Raw genomic sequence first — 17,903 nt, forward strand, 5'->3', positions numbered from 1 at the left:
AAACATAAAATAAAAAATAAAAATCGACTATTTCAATTGTTCAATGATAACAAAAATGATTGCTCAACTAACAAGCATACTAACAAAAACAACAAACACACAATTAACTTTCGAAAAAGAAAAACTTATACCAAAATACAATGTAAATTTTCACAATTTACAATTAATATATAACTAGTGTTTTTTAAAAAAATAAACTCATACCAATGTGAACATTCACACTACAACATAAAAATATAAAATAAAATTGAAAAAAGTAAAAATCAACTATTTTGACTGTTCAATGGTAACAAAATGATTGTTCAACCAACAAGCATAGTAAAAAAAATAACAAAATACAACTAACTTTCGAAAAAAATTTCAAAAAAAAACTTATACCAAAATATAATATGAATGTTCACAATCTACAATTAATATACAACTAACATTAGAAAAACTAAATTCATATCAATGTGAACATTCACACTGCAACATGAAACAAAATTGAAAGAACAAAAATGATTATTTCAATTGTTTAATCATAACAAAAAATGATTGTTCAAATAACAAGTATATTAACAAATAACCAATAATATGTGAACATTCACATCTTGCAAAATATATAATTATGTCCATATCTATATTCCAACACTTATTTCTCAAACTTTCAAACAATGTGAAATATGAGCATTTACATTGATTGACAAAAAAATAGAAACAATGGCAGTAATAGAATTAGAAATCAAAAAAAAAAAAAAAAAAAAAAAAAAAAAAAAAAAAACTCAATAATATCACTCACATCCTCATCTTCACCATCATCTTTATCATTATCACTATCATTAACAATCTATGCAATTTCACAATTCCACCAATCCAATCCAAATCAAACCAAACCCACCTTTGAAGAATATGCTTATAACAAAATTGACTGGACATAAATAAGGCTTTGACTTACAATAATGAAGAAATATATAATTTCGAATACGGAGCAACAATGGACGAACACAGAACTTCAAACACAAAGTGACAATGGAAGAACACAAAGTTTCACCGTAACAATGGAAGAAAATAATATTATTTCATCACCATGTGTAAACTAGAGTTTCTAAACCCTACCAAATAGAGAGTTTCAAACCCTAGCACAATAAAGCAATACCGCAAATGTGAATGAAACTGATCAAAAAGAAAAACGTGAATAATGGTAACTACCAAAATAGAGATAGCAACAAAATAAAATGTGTATATCATTTTTCTATGTAATACATATCAACAATAAATATGAGAGTATAATAATCCAACAAACAATATAAATTAGGAAAAAAGGACCTCATGAAATAAAAATAAAAATATAAATATATGGGACTAACTAAGTTATAATTTTTCTTGGTAGAATTATTGAATTAGAACACCTTCAAATGAAATTTATCATTAAAAAAAACTTTTTATAAATTACATATAATACACACTATTTTGAGAATATGCACCACATTTACCCACCCCCCCCCCAAAATAAAATAAAATAAATACAACTGCAAACCGCATGGAGGTGTAATTAGTTTTTTAAAACATGATAAAATCATTTTATTTCAAGTTACAACTATCATATCAATTCTAATTTTTTTCATAAACTTAATTGCTAGACCCGCATTCTAGATGGCTCTACTTTCCAGAATTTAATTTCAGATCTGCAAAAGAATCCAAAATCTGACCAAATCCGAAAATATATTGCCAGTAAATGCTAACAGCTATGCACTGTGTTTTTTTGGTAAGAAGATAAAGAACTTACCATTTTGCATCTTCAATTCATAAATAACTATATATATATATATACTTGTGTATGTATTTTTGCAAATTTAACTTGAGAAATTTACCTATATTCCTCTACGCATAATGAATAAGATGAAGCCCCTGCAAGTGCTGCGTCTTCTGTTATTCTTTTCTATTCTGTTCTCTGCTTCATTGATCTTTTACTGTTTCTCAAACCTAGCTCGAGTAAATGGCAGATCGCAGCTTCGCAGAGATCCATCTGTAAGCAATCAATCTTCATTGCTTTTTACTGTTCTGTACTTTTTTTTAAATTCTAAACTTTAATTTTTTGGGGGTTAGAATTCAGAAGGGAGAAAGTTGCAGAAAGTGTTGAAGAGAGCAATCATGCCTGATAGAACGGTTATAATCGCCATTGTTAACCAAAAATGGGCGCATCCAAGCTCTGTCTTTGATCTCTTTCTAGAGGGCTTCCGAGTTGGCCTGGGGACCAAAACCTTGTTGAATCACCTGATAATTTTCACCATGGATGGCTCGGCATTTCAATATTGCAGGTCCGTGCATCGCCATTGCTTGAACCTCGCTACCTACAGAATCAACTATGCAACTTGGAAGCCATTTGAAAATCTGCATCACCTCAAACTCGGTTGGAGAAAGATTGAACTTTTGGGAGAAGTCCTTGAGTTGGGTTACAATGTCCTTTTCACGGTATGGGTTTTCGCTGACAGTGTAAATATTCAAACATACTGAATTTTAAGGGTAGTTCTATTTGCAACACTACACATTCTCTTAGTATACATCATTTACTCGGTTCACACCACATTCAATTTGATTTCCCCCCCCCCCCCCCCTCTATTTTCAGCCCTCTTCCCTCCCCAACTGGCTCCCCTCCACCACCCCCCCTCCTCTCCGTCGCTAGTCGCCCCCTCACCTCCTCCTTCTTCTTCTTCTAAGGTTTCAAGTTGTGGCAGCTCCTCTGCCACCCCCTCCCCTCCTCCTCCTTCTAGATCTAGGGTTTAGGGGAGGGGCAACAGGGGGCATCAGGACTGGGCAATTTTCTTCTTCTTCTAGATCTAGTGTTTTGGGAAGGGGTGATGGGGCTAGCAGACGGGTTGGGAGCTAAAGCGGGAGAAGGTTTGCTGTGGTGGCTGTGGATGATGGTGATGTGTACTGAGAGATTTGATCTTACGGTTTTGTCCAAAAGGGTAATTCCGTTGAAGGACACAATCGTACCTCAAAAGAAAATCAGAAAATGGTATATCTTGTGATAATATGTGGTGTGCAAATAGAACTACCTGAAATTTAATCCATGTCAAATTTTGGCTGCAGGATGCAGATGTGATGTGGTTCAGGAATCCATTCCCACACTTTCACAGTGGCGCTGAAATCATTACTGCCTCTGATCCCTGTGCAGATAATCAGCAAAGCAAAACCAACAGGGCTGATGGAGGATTCTTCTACCTGAAATCTAATGCAATAACTGTAGAGTTCTTTAAATACTGGAAGACAAAAAGGGTTTTGCATCCTAACTCCAGTGATCAACTCATCTTCGAAACTATCAAAGATGATATGATTGGCAAAATGCTGGGATTGCGAATCATATATTTGGACACAGATTATTTTGGTAGCTTTTGTCAGTCAAACAAGGATATGAGCAAGCTATGCACCATGCATGCCAAATGCTATGACAGTATTGACAGAAAAGTTCATCACCTCAAGGACATTCTTGATGTCTGGAGAAACTCCACCTTACCCTCATCAGGGGAAAAAAAACAAGGCTTGAAAATAGCTAATTCTGCAGCTTCTTCATAGAAAGTTTCAAGAAATACAAGTGTCGACTCAAACTTGGTTAGGAGACCAACAATTTTCCCAAAGGTTTTGCTCTTAGTAGTAGGAAACTTCTACCTGGGTGATGAATCTTTGTTTTTTTTTCTTTGTTTTTTTTTTTTTTTTTTTTTTTGGATCAAGGTTATGTGTCTTACTGAGAACCATGTTTCTGCATTCCCAAGTAAGAATTGTAAGAAACTAGCACCTGCCGAGAAAGAAACTCGTTCCCAACTGAGTTAGAAACAAAAGAAAAACAACTTAAGCTTATACTTACTATAGTACTTTCTTTGTACATAATATTTATTTATACCTAACAAAGACAATTTGTAATTGACATCAATCTCAAATATTTATTTATATTTCACAACTAAGTAAATAGCGGACCCCATTTGATGGGACTTAAGGCTTGGTTTGGTTTGGTTTGGTTATATTTATATAAAATATATACATGCTCCCACAAGTGTTCGCAATCTTGGAAACTCCTATATAACCTCACTCCCCTGCCCCCCTCTTCGTGCAACTGAGGTTTACTTCAAAGCATAAATTAATTGGTGTTGTGTAAAACAATGTGAAGGAAGATGGGTAGAATCATACATTTCCTGACTGAAGAAAATCAGGGCAAGAAGTGTTTCCTGGCAAAAGAAATGGCTTTGATTGGTAAGCAAGGGTCAAACTCTCAGAGACTAGGAAAAATTCATAAACACAAGGTGTATGTCTAGCATGTTTCCTGAAAGGTAGTGCTCAAGACATACAATCCTGTCATTTTTTTGAAATATTTATTGACAACAAAAGGCAAAATTATAATACCCTTTCATGTTGTAGACTTTTGAAACCATAGGGTTTTCAATAACACCTCTCCCAGTTTCTTCTTTTATATATGTTCTATTACCTTCCAACCCACTTTTAGGAATTAGTATTAGGTCAAGAAGAAACATAATCCTTCGTCACTCATCCATCTTATTGTGACCATTTTAATCCAACATACAAGACAGACTAGCTCTCCATCTAAAACTTCCACAACTGTTCCTTGTAAAATTAAATAATTTTCAATTTTCCATCTAGTTGATAAATCCAAAACATGTGATAGTCAATGAAAAATGATACTTTTATCATTAAATTAGCCAAAAACAAAGTGCACAAAAGGTTGGTAAACACATTATCCTGGAAACCTACATGGACTGAAATGCCTCTCACGAGCAAAAGAGCAGATTCCTAAGGAAAAGTAGAACAAAACGATGTCAATAGGGAAGGTTTCCTTCAGGAAGCTCCCAATTGTCTTCATCACTCTCTCCTTCCTTCTTGCTCTTGGAGGCTTCCTCCTTGTCCTGAAATGAACCTCTAGCCTGGGGGCGTCTGAGAATAAAGCATACACTGATCAGTAAAAAAAATCCAAGAAAACATAACCTCACCCCCCCCCCCCCCCCCCCAAAAAAAAAAAAAAAAACTGTATTGGGGATTAGCTATTTAAGAAACTGAAGAAGAAAATTTTGTAGCCAAGGACTGAGGAGCTATATGATTACCCAAAACAAACAAACACACACATAATACGATATGATATGAGTGCAAGAAGGCATCATATCCCAACTGGGGAAGTAAAAGGATAAAACATGCACATTCCACCAACCTAAGGAATTATGCAAAACCTATAAAATCTGTCTTTAATTCATTATAAATGATACAAAACTGAGAGACCTGAATTACAAATATTTCTGCAGAGAAACTAAGGACGTGTTTTCATATTCCACCATTTCATGGAAATCTAACCTCTCCATTAGGGTCCATGCATCACATCAAAGATAACACACATATTGACATTCCAACCCACATCCCAAATGTTTGAATTACAAATATTTCTCCGTAGAAACTAAGGAAATGTTTGCATATTCCACCATTCCATGGAAATCTCATCTTCCCATTAGGCTCCATACATCAAAGGCTATATACATATTCACATTCCAATCCACATCTCAAGTGTTTGAATCACAAATACTTCTACGCCTAGAAACTAAGAACATGTTTGCATATTCCACCATTCCATGAAAATCTATTCTCCCCATTAGGCTCCATAAATCAAATCAAATATTAAACATATTCACAGTCCAACCCAAATCTCAAAGTTTGAATTACAAATATTTCTGCCCAGCAACTAAGAAAATGTTTGCATATTCCACCATTCCATGGAAACCTCATCCCCCCCATTAGGCTCCAAATCAAATATTATACACATCCATTCCAACCCACACCCGAAACGTTTGAATTACAAATATTTCTGCCTTCAAACTAAGAACATGTTAGCAAATTCCACCATTCCATGGAATAGGAAATCTAATCTCCCCGTTAGGCTCCATGCATTCAAAATCTTAGGGACCCCTTAACCATAAAATTGCATCACTTTCACCCTTTTAGAAAGAGGTATATTTGATATGATTGTTGATAACTGAAGAGTAATGAACAATTTTGATGTTGAAATTGAAATTGAGAGGTAAGGTGATATTAACTCTAGATTATAGATATTCAAATCTTTGAACCAAATTAAGTTGTTGTACCAGTAAAATTAGTTTCTCACCAAAAATTAAAAACCCAAAAACCTAATAAGCTTTTCAATCAAATTTCAAAAGGAACACATAAAAAATACATAAGATTGAAGCGAGAGAGAATTGAAACCTTCGACGATTGCGCTTGGCGGCCTCACGGGACTTGCGCTTCTTCTCGTCCTGCTTGTTCTCAAAGAACTTCCTTCGTTTGCATTCTTGGATGACGCCAGCCCTCATCACCTCTCTCCGGAACCGACCCAGAAGCTTCTCTTCGGTTTCATTATCGTCAACAATGACCTGAACGTTGTAGGCCGATCTGAAAAAGAGCGTGTTGGCATAGGCTACAGATGGGTACAAAACGTTCAGGACATCACTGGAAGAAGACGATGATAAGGGATTGTAGCCCTCATTGGACGCGACTAGTGGAACAAACCCAGCTCTGTTTTCTGACGAAGAAGAGGAGAGAGAGGGGAGGAGAAGAGGGGTTTTGGGTGGTGGTGGTTTTGGTGGTGTGAAAAAGGAGATGAAATTGGAGATGGATGTGGAAGCCATGGATGTTGCTATGGGTGGATTGGCTTAGGGTCTGTTTGGCTTTTTCGTCTCTCTTCTGTTTTGGATGAAGTGGACTCGGGACTGACTCAGCTGCTTACGGGTCGGATCTTGGATATAACTGATATTGGGTTGTTCTGATTTCCAGTTCATTTTCCAGACCCAAGAAAAAAATTATGGGCCTTTTCTCCTCCCCAGTTGATGATAAGTCCTTTTGAGGGCCCAGGGCCCAATTCTGGTGTTGTGAGGGAAAATTATTCAAAAAAATGTTATAGACACCCATTTAAAAAACTCATGAAAGAACAAAAAAAAAAAAAAAAAAATAGCATGGTAATCTAGATTTAAATACAATCAATTGTTGTGAATTTTAATATATTATGATTGAGAAAAGTCCATAATTTAGCAACACACAAAAAAGAAATATATTTCACAATTGTTGTATGACTGAGTATTAATTATTAGAGGATTCACAGTAGAAAAATTAAATTTGTATGTTAATTAATAAAAAGTGATACAAGTAAGTTCATTTTTTATTTATTTAATTAAATGTTTGTTAATTTATTGAGTTAAATAGTAGAGGTGTTAAATAGTGTGTTAAAATATGTGTTAGATAAAAGTGAGATTTATTTAAATGTATGAAAATATGTATATTGCAAGGAATAAAATAATAAATTTTGTACAATAAGTGTGTTGGTGTCAACGGTCTCTCTCCCACTCTATTAGTGGGCTAGACATAATAAACACCAGCTAAGCACCAATTATGTATAATGATAGATTAGAATAATTTTATTGAACCCACATAGTTAGCTTAGCGATTAAAAGAGAGAATGCAACATTAAAAAGAGTGAATGCAATGACACATTATAAACTTAAACGTTTTGAGTTCGACTCTCAAATCAACCAATATGTACTTACAATTATTTATAGATAATTTAGCATTCAAAGTTTGATTGCACATTAAAAACTGGGAACAAAACATGAACTTTTGGCCACTATCAGTCTCCAAGTGACCTTTGCTGAAAGGAGCTAACAGATGATGTGATGTGGATGTGGAGGCTTTGTAGAAATGGGTAATATAATATTTTATAGGTGTGAAAGTACTGCACCATTTTAGCAAGGTTTTTTTTTTTTTTTTTTTTTTTGTCTAATAAAAAAATGATATCATCTCTATATTTGTGGATTCACATTTTAGGATAATCGGTTATCGATCTGATTTAATTCAATTCAAAAGAAATGATTTATTACTGAGATATCAACGGAATTCAACTACATGTCACAGACAAATCTAGATTTCTAATGGAGTACAAGTGAAGTCTCAGAAAAGAACTAGTTACAAAGTAGCGGAATTCGCCTCTCAAACTTGGGTCACACCTGTGAAGAGAGATGCTTTTTCCACTAGACCACTACTCCAGTGATTTTTAGCAAGACTCTACTTGCATAGTTTTCTAACCTATTAATTTGAACCCTTGAATTATAATATCACAAAGTATAAAAATACACAAACACATCACTGTGTGCATGTAGATATGTATTTAAGAATTTATAATTTTGATTTTTCTAATGTTGTGTTTGGTTTCATGACAATGAAATGAAATGATAATTTTATAATCTTTATATATTTTTTTTTATAGTGGTGAACAATGTGAACAAACATGAAGGACCCTTCTTGGTGTCTTAGTTCAATTATATTGTCACTTTTAACCTTTAAACAAATCTAATCAATTCAAGTTATATTGAAATTTATTCCCTACACTAACTTTAATCAAATCAAAGACCCATCATACAGTAAAGAGGCAACTTAGAACAAAAAAACAAATTGAGAATCCAATCTCGCTTCACAATTTGAATTCTAACCAAACAAGTTGAGGTGCCAAATAATGGGTTTTGTGCCTTTATTTGAAAAAAAAAAAAAAGGCATAAACTAAATGGAGCTGTTACATAGAGAACAAGATGGTTCATTGCATCTAAATGAGACTTTCCTTGTGTGTGCTTAAAGGTGCACTGCACGAAGGAGTTGGACTATCCATTCATATGTAAAAGCATCAAAAGCAAGGTCATTTACTTTTTCTTATTTTATCAAGTTAATCGAGACTACCCATGACAAAAAGAGCACCCAAAGAAAATGACAAATTTAATTAGGTAAATGAGACCCTTTAAGATTAGTTTAATAAACCCTCTTCATCTCCAATGAGAATGTAGTCTAGAAACTGTAAAGCAATTAATCAAACAAGTATTAGTGGGCTAATTGTATACCATGGGGGGTTAGGATTATGGGTTGTTTGAGAAAGTTAGTTAAAGTTGATTTTTTGATTTATTTTAATTTTTTTTTAAACATGTAAAAAAAAAAAATTAATGTGACCAAAATAGATTAAAAGTCAAAAAAGTAACTTTTTACTATTTTCTTAAAAGAGGCTTATATATATATATATATATGTATATATATATATAAACCAGTATGTTCTTTTCCATATCTGTGGGCTTAAATGCATATATCAATATATTCTTTTTCGTATTTGTGGATTTAAAGTTGTTTGAGTTGTCCTGCAATCAATGCATGCGCAATTTTTTTTTTAATAAGATAAGGGTGTACTAATTCCAGATAACCATCCAATACAAATGCTAAGCGTACACGATTTTGATAGTGAAATTTGGGATATAAATAATTAAAAATAATGGTAGAACCAAAAGGATAAAAGACAAATCCACCACACTAATCACAGTAGAGAATCTTTGAATAAAGAATTAGTAATAATAGAGATCTTCACAAAATACAATTTTTATAATTTTTAAAATGATTTGAATTATTTGTGTCACTGTCAAAGATAAAAAAAAAATTTAAACACATTAATAATTAATACATTAATAAATATACTGAAATCCTCCTTTATGGGAGTTCAAACATTTTCTATAAAGGATATTTGAACACTATACCAAAAAAAAAAGAAAAAGAAAAAAAAAAAGGGCTTAATCCAATGAACTTCCACTTTCTTGATTGGTATTGTCCAATTAGGACAGATGTGATGACCCGTGGAACTTTTATAATGCATAAAATTATTCTTCTTCACTGTAAGAATCTGCATTTTTAACGATCACTTTTCACGATTAATATAAAAGTTGGTAGTTAAAATTTATCTTTTGGCGACCAAATATTTATTAGTCGTGAATAATCATTATTTTTGGTGACCAATATGAGTTGGTCGCAGAAGGTCATATTTTGGAGACCAAAAAATGAGTTGGTCGCAGAAAGTGATATATTTTTGGCGACCAACTATAAATTTGGTCGCGGAATGTCACATTTTTGCGACCAAAAAATAAGTTGGTCGCGGAAGATCAAAAATAAGTTAGTTGTGGAATTGGCGACCAAAATTTTAGTTGCCAAAAACTTATTTTCCCCAACAAAAAAATACTTTAGTTGCTGTATATTGAGTTTTGGCTACTAAAACAATTTAGTCGTCAAATGAAAAATAAAAAATATTTTTTTTTCTTTGGCAACCAAAAATTTGGTCACCAAAAACTTATTTTCAGCAACCAAAAAAAATCAGTCGCCAAATTAATACTTTTAGCGACTAATATTTTAGTCGCCGTTGATTGAGATTTGGCGACTAAAAAGGTAAGTCGGCGAAGGTACCTTTTCCGTGACTAATCTAGTCTTTTCGTCGCCAAATATTAATGAATTTTTGTTTACTTTTGATCTTTGCCGACCAAAAATGTGGTCGGCAAATACTTATTTTTAGTGACCAAAAAACAGTTAGTCGGCAATAAAGTTAAACAATTTCAAAACACACAGATTTTTTTTTTGGTGGGAATACTCCCACATTACCGCCCAATTTATTAGTTATGATTTATTTTATTTTTTTCATATTTTTCTATCAATATGTATATACACCCAGACAAGTTCAGTCTCTTGCTCTCTCTCTCTCTCTCATAGACTCACCATCGTTGATTCGCCGTTCAGTCACCGTCGGTCTTCCACCGTCATTCACCCTCGATCTTCCACTGTCGCGCATCATTACATCGCCACTGCCGCTCGCATGGCTTCGCTTCAACATTGAGGTTTTTCTCTTCCTCTCTCTATTTCTCTTCTTCTCTTTATCTTTGTCCCTCTCGCTTCATTTCTCCATTTCTCTCCACCTTATTTTCAGTGAAACTGGGCTGAAGCCCATCTGGACGCTTAGCAAGATTCAGCTTAGCCAATCCTAAACCTCTCAACTCACACACATTCACCTCGTTCACCATATATATTTATCATCTTCTCCAAAATAGCTCTCACAGGTCTAGGGTTTCTTGCAGCTGTGCAACAATGGTAACCTCTCTCTCTCTCTCTCTCTCTCTCTCTCTCTCTACATACAAATATATGTGTAGGGGCTTATAGAAGTGGATTAATGGAAACAGGGGAAGGGAACATGGAGTTTTGGTAAGAGAATGAACAAGACCCACATCCTTTGTGTGAGGTGTGGTCGCCGTAGCTTTCATTTCTAGAAGAACCGATGCTCTGCTTGTGCTTTCCCTGTTGCCCGTAAGAGGACATGTAAGCCCTTTCTATTTCTTTCTCTCTCTCTCTCTCTCTCTATATATATATATATATATGCTGGCTGGTTGTATTGATCTGATTTGGTCATATTTTTAGATCACCGGAGTGTGAAGGCGATCCAAAGGAAGACGACTGGGACAAGTCAGATGAGGTACCTCCGCAACGTACCTCGCAGATTCAAGAGTAGTTTCAGAGAAGGTGATACCTCCCACCACCTTACAGTTTTCAGCCTTACAATTGTTGATTCTATATCTCAGTTGATTGAAATGCAATTGTTTGTCCCAAATTCATTTGTACCATCCTTAGTTTCGTTCTCTACTCCATAAGCATGAAAGCTCTCTTACGAAACCAAGGTAAATTGGGTTCTTGCTTTTCTTTCTCTTCAATTTTCAACTCACAATTTGACTGTAATTCATATTTTCAGTGATTTCTCATAACCAAATTCGAGTGAATTCAGTTTCTAATCCCTATTTATTTGGTGTCACAGGTACAATCTTTCACCATTGTCACAAATTCTCTCTCACATTCTCACATGGCGACAAGTTCTCATCTTCCTCCAACAACAGACCCTTTGATCAGAATTCGAGACCCATCTCTTCTATGGAGGTGGGTAATTAAGAAAGTTTACGAAAATCGGAATGGGTTAAACAAGGAATCGATAGTGTGTGTCAGATTTTGTAGGGTTATTCATGGGGACCTTCTCTGGAAAATGCACTACATGTTTGATGAAATGCCTCAAACAGAGTTAGTCATTGGAGTCTTAAAGAGGCTCAAGGATTTTGATCTAACAATGAGCTATTTTCGATTTGTTGAGACGAAAACCAACAAAGCACATTGTCCAGAAGCTTATAATTTGCTTCTCATGGTAATGGATAGGAGCAAAAAATTTGATTGTCTTGATCAGATTTTGGAGGAAATGAGTCTTTCTGGGTTTGGCCCATCTAACAGTACTTGTTTTGATTTAGCTGTCAGCTGTGTCAAGTCTCATAAGCTGTGAGAAGCGTTTGGTCTCATAGAATCCATGAGAAAATTCAAATTTCGCCCTGTGTTTTCGGCTTATACAACTCTGATTGTGCTTTGTCTGCAGTTCCTGAACCTGACCTCATGCTTTCTCTGTTTCATTAGATGCAAGAGCTAGGCTATGAAGTGAATGTGCAATTGTTCACAACGCTCATTCGCGTGTTTGCCAAAGAGGGTCGGGTTGATGCTGCTATTTCGTTGTTAGATGAGATGAAAAGTGCCTGCTTTGATGCAGATATTGTCCTCTATAATGTTTGTATTGATTGCTTTGGGAAAGCGGGTAAGGTGGATATGGCTTGGAAATTCTTTCATGAGATGAAAGCGAATGGCTTTATGCCCGATGATGTGACCTATACAAGCATGATAGGGGTTCTTTGGAAAGCTAATAGGTTGAATGAAGCTGTGGAGCTATTTGAGCAGATTGACCTATACAAGCATGATCATGGCTTATGGCTCGGCTGGAAAGTTCGATGAAGCTTACAATTTACTCGAGTGACAAAAACTAAAGGGAATCATTCCTAGTGTGATTACGTATAATAGTATTCTTGCATGTCTTGCGAAGAATGGTAGGGTAGATGAGGCTTTAACGATATTTGAGGAGATGAAGAACGATGCAACCCCTAATCTTTCAACCTATAATATTCTCATAGGCATGCTTTGTAAAGCGGGAAAAGTGGAAGAAGCTTTGGTGATTCAGGAAGCCATGAAAGAAGCTGGCTTGTTTCCAAATGTTTTGACCATGAATATAATGATTGATAGGTTGTGTAAGCCATCACAGATTGTACGTACTATTTCTCATGTATACATGTTAAATTCTCAAGATTTCTTCTTAGTTAAATTCTTTGGCTATGTGTTATGCTATATTTTAATTAAATTACTTGGGTGTGTTATTGTTCCATAATTGTGGCTGGGTTGAATGAATTTTGTTCGATATTGGATTGAATGTTTATAAACAAAAATTGAATGTTCTCCAAAAAAAAAATAATAATAAAGAAATTTGGCGACTAAAAAATTGGTCGGCAAATTCTACACTTTTACGACTAAAATCATTGGTCGGCAATTCCTTACCTTTTGGTGACTAAATTGTTAGACGGCGATTCCTTGACTTTTGGCGACTGATTTGTTTGGTCGTGGAATGTGACAATTGGTAACTAAGATATTTGATCGGGAAAATATCACTTTTCGCGACCAAAGTTTTTTACCGACAAAATGGATTAGTCGCAATAATAATATATTTAGCGACCAAAAATTTAGTCGGCAAATCCAACTTTTCCCGACCAACAAAAATTTTGGTCGCGAATTACTTTTGCCGACCCTCAATTGGCGACCAAAAAAATTGGTCGCGAATAAATTTTACCAACTAAAAATGGGCTTTTAGCGACTAATTTTTTGGTCGGCAAATGTGTTATTTCTTGTAGTGCTTGGACTTATTAATAGTCCATTTTATTAACCAGAAAGTATAAGGACACAATGAAAATCTACACAAAAGTTACAGAATAAACATAAGGGTAAGGTGGGTGAAGATTTTATCCAAAAAATAATGTGCATGTGGGTTCTATGCCAAGTGGTAGGTTCACACTCCTTTATAGGTTTTTTTTTTTTTTTTTTTTTTTTTTTTTTTTTTTTTTTTATAACAAAGTTGTTTCACTTTCACCCCATTTAAACCAACTCCCACTTTGTGTGCAAACTAGTTTTTTTTTATTTTTTAGGCTAGATAGTTACTCTTTTTTTCTAGAACAAACAAAATTATTGATCATGCTAATTTTTATGAACCTACTTCAAGACCACACATAAATAGATAGTGATAAATAGAAATCAATAAGCAAATAAGTGTGTAGGACTGATTTTTTTTTTTTTTTTTTTTGGAATAATTGCAAAAAAAAAATTCAGGATTTGGCATATTTTTCACATTAAACCCTAACATTTTAATTTTAACAATTTAAACCCTAAATTTTTAACCATGTCCCAATGTTGACCCTCTGTCTATTTTCATTTATTTCTGTTAACTTTTTATACTTATTTGATACATGTGTCACTTTTGGATTCGTCCATAATTATTATAATTATTTTATTTCTAAATCACCCTCTCTTTTTTTTTTCTTTTAGCTCTCTTTTATCTTTCTAGAGAGAGAGTATGCGAATGTATGAGTGATTGAGAGAGAAAGAAATCCATCTTAACAATTCCATCCATCAATTTTTCTTCCCCACGCAACTAACATGCTAATTGACCCACTTTTTGCTTCTTTTTCTTGTTCTTGTTTTATTCATCAATTACAAACCCCACAGATCTTGAACTCATAAAGAAAGAGCACCAAAATCAAACCCAAAAAGAAATTTGTACGAAAACCCACCACTCTCAAACATCATCACTGCAGCCATCACTTCCTCACTCAATTCAAACCCCCTCATCCCAACCCAACTTGTTGGAATTCGATTCGGCTGATTTGGGAGCTAAATTTGCTTGCAACGAGCTTGCCAGAATGCTCAAGCATCCTGGCTTGCAATAAGTGTTGACTAGTTGACTCGCGAAAACATGGTGAGTTAACTCCAGAAGTATCGCCTCTACTTGAAACATATGCAAGAGATCTCTGTAGGTGGCGGTGGCGTCAATAGAGGGTTAATTGTTGAGTGCGAGCTTGTCGATACTGGCACATTTTCTCCGTCTGAGTCGTGCAAATTCAGATCATTTGATTTGCAAAGGAAGAATGACCTCTACTTTTGGTCTCTCTCTCTCTCTCTTCTTTGATTGATGACAGAGGGAAGAGAAGACATGGTGGGAAGAGAAGAGAGGGTGAGAAGAGAGAAAGTGTTGGAATAATTTTGGAATAAAATAATTGTAAGAATTATGGACGAATCAAAAAGCGACACATGTATCAAATAAGTGTAAAAAGTTAACAGAAACAAATGAAAACAGACAGAAGGTAAACATTGGACACAATTAAAAATTCAAGGTTTAAATTGTTAAAACTAAAATGTTGGGGTTTAATGTAAAAATATGCCAAACCCTAAGGTTTTTTTTTTGTAATTATCCCTTTATATATATATATATAAATTATATGAGTACTTTATACCCCAGCACTGTGCAAGTATACTTAGTTCCTTCATCACTCTTATTCTTAAAGTTGAGAGTCCAGTTAGCATTTCGAAGTATAGGCCAATTAGTCTCATTGGCTCTTTGTATAAAATCATTGCTAAAGTTCTCACTAACAGATTGAGGCAAGTGATTCCTAGGGTAATTGGGGAGGCTCAATCCGCTTTCCTTGGGGGGAGGAACATTTTGGATGGGGTCTTGATCTCTTATGAAGTAGTTGACTAATGGAAGAGAAGTGGTCAGTCAGGTCTGATTTTAAAACTAGACTTTGAAAAAGCCTATGACTCTGTGAGTTGGGATTGCCTACTATCTATGATTAGTAGGTTTGGATTTGGAACAAGATGGAGAAAATGGATTCAAGAGTGTGTATGTACTTCTAAAATCTCCGTACTAGTTAATGGGTCTCCTACGACGGAGTTTAGTCCTGAAAAAGGTCTCAGGCAGGGAGATCCCTCGTTACCTTTCCTCTTTAATTTGGTAGCAGAGGGCTTAAACATGTTAATTCAAAAGGCAGGTGAAACAGGGCTCATCACAAGAGCGATAATTGGCCAGAATGGGTCAAGTACAACTGTCTCACACCTACAGTTCGCCGATGATACTATAATCTTTTGCAAGGCTGATGTGGGAGAGGTTTTAGCAATAAAACGAATCTTGAGATGTTTCCAGTTAGTGTCAGGGCTGAAAATAAATTTCCATAAAAGCTATGTATGTGGAGTTGGTGTGTCTGAGCAGATGGTAAAGGACTGTGCTAGGCTGCTCAATTGTCAAAATCAAAGCCTTCCATTCCTTTAGCTTATCTTGGTTTGCCTCTTGGAGCTAGTCCTAGATTGAAGAAAACTTGGAAACCAGTCATTGATAAAGTTAGGGCCAAGTTAGCATCCTGGAAAAGGAAACTACTTTCTTTTGGTGGTCGTCTAACTCTCATGTGACAACCCTCACCTCTGATTAGTGCTAATCTGTGATTTAGCATGATAAGTAACTGATTAAGCTGAAAGTCTGAACTGATTGCATGAGTGTGTTGCATTAGTTGCATTTCTATCTGTTTATCATTAAATGATCTGTTCACATTTTAATTTCGAACTGCAAATTGAAGGCCTTATCGGCGGCAGAATCAGAAATTGGTTAGTGTTTTATGCTAGTTAGAATTTATGTGATTTTATGGTAGGTTTAATTAAAAGTTGATTTGGAATGGTTAAATTAGCATTGTTAATGTTAAATTAATTGAACCTAGTTATTTACCTCAATGCCATTGAGTGGGCCACCTTAGGGTCATTGTTTGAGGACTTAATCTATACATTTGATGCACCATTATTCAGCCATTTTCTTAGACCAAACCGTATGAGAGAGGGAGAGTAGGAGAACAAGGTTGAATTCAACAAGTTTTGCTTGAACTTAGAAGATTTGAAGGTTAATTGCAAAATTGAATTAGCACACTTGAGATTCAAGGCCTAAGGTAGGAAAATCATCTTCTTAATTGTGAACTTAGGCTATTTCTTACATAGTTCATGGAAATTTGGTGTTTAGAGTCAAGAATTGATTTAAAGAGTTGATTTAAGTAGCTTATTCATGCGTGCATGTATACATTTTTGTAATTGAGGTTGTTTTCGTGAGAATTTCTACATGCATGTCCACATCTTGGTTGTAGTCCATGAATTCACCATGTGTTTGGGGTTCAAACTTGCATTTGGTTACATTTTGGAGCATTGGAATTCATTAGAACACTTGTATGTAATATTCTTGCAATATTCTTCAAGTTTCCTTGAATTTGTGTTCAAATTGGCTTACCTTTGGGCTTGATTTTACAAATTGATCTTCAAAGACATGTTGTACTATGAGTTTTCAAGTGTTTTCCAGAAAATTGGCCCAAAAGGTTGAGTTTTGATGTGTTGAATGCTTGGTTTGAGCTTTGAAGGCAAATCTGGAAAACCCAAAATTTGGCTTCCTCGCTCGAGCGAAGGATTCCACACTCGAGCGAGCACCTGTGTGTTCAGAGGTCCACTCGAGCGACGAAATGTTGGCTCGAGAGAGAATTGCAAGCTCTCAGGTTTTCTGTGTGTGCAGAATGCACGCTCGAGCGAAGGAACCTATACTCGAGCGAGGACTGTGTCTCACGCTCGAGCGAGCATCGAGTGAGCGTCGAGCGGAGATTTTCAACATCCAGCACTTTTTGCATTTTTACAGACCGCTCGAGAGAGGAAGTCCACGCTCGAGCGACCCCACTGTTCTGGCAAGCTCGCTCGAGCGAAGGAAGTCACGCTCGAGCGAGACCCCTATTTCAGCAAAAATTTGAAACGTGTTTTAAAGTGCATTTTTGCATCCCCATTCCATCCTAGGCATTCCTAGGCCAAGTTTAAGGCATCTTAATGAAGACAATGTTATAGAACCACACCATGTATAATTAGGGGCTAAGTTATTAATCTCGAGTGTGTGTTCGTTCTGCAACTGTAGGGTTGGCATCCGAGAACGCTCGTTAGCTTGTCTCTAGCCTAGTGCTCTGTGAGTAACAATGTTGTAAAGATATGTTCAATTATGATTATTTTCTGAATGATCAACTGTTCTACTTACTGAAACGTTATGGTTTAATAAATGAATGTTTGTCCAATTTGTA

At 35.3% G+C, this 17,903-nt stretch overlaps 2 protein-coding genes across 2 annotated transcripts; one reads left to right on the forward strand and one right to left on the reverse strand.

Annotated features, from left to right (window-relative positions):
• The first annotated feature begins 1,856 nt into the window (after window positions 1–1,856).
• Window positions 1,857–3,910, forward strand: LOC114256444 (uncharacterized protein At4g15970). Its single transcript, XM_028196092.2, has 3 exons — window positions 1,857–2,007; window positions 2,086–2,451; window positions 3,073–3,910. The coding sequence occupies exons 1-3, from the start codon at window positions 1,870–1,872 to the stop codon at window positions 3,553–3,555; spliced, it is 987 nt and encodes a 328-aa protein (XP_028051893.1). The 5' UTR covers window positions 1,857–1,869; the 3' UTR covers window positions 3,556–3,910.
• Window positions 3,911–4,654: 744 nt separating this feature from the next.
• On the reverse strand, window positions 4,655–7,505 carry GHS1 (Ribosomal protein S21 family protein). Its single transcript, XM_028196102.2, has 2 exons — window positions 6,235–7,505; window positions 4,655–4,923 (listed from the first exon to the last, which is right to left on the reverse strand). The coding sequence occupies exons 1-2, from the start codon at window positions 6,654–6,656 to the stop codon at window positions 4,809–4,811; spliced, it is 537 nt and encodes a 178-aa protein (XP_028051903.1). The 5' UTR covers window positions 6,657–7,505; the 3' UTR covers window positions 4,655–4,808.
• Between the last annotated feature and the right edge of the window lie 10,398 nt (window positions 7,506–17,903).

The sequence above is a fragment of the Camellia sinensis genome, chromosome 1 (assembly GCF_055761805.1).
Source record: "Camellia sinensis isolate YWXY chromosome 1, ASM5576180v1, whole genome shotgun sequence".
NCBI lineage: Eukaryota > Viridiplantae > Streptophyta > Magnoliopsida > Ericales > Theaceae > Camellia > Camellia sinensis.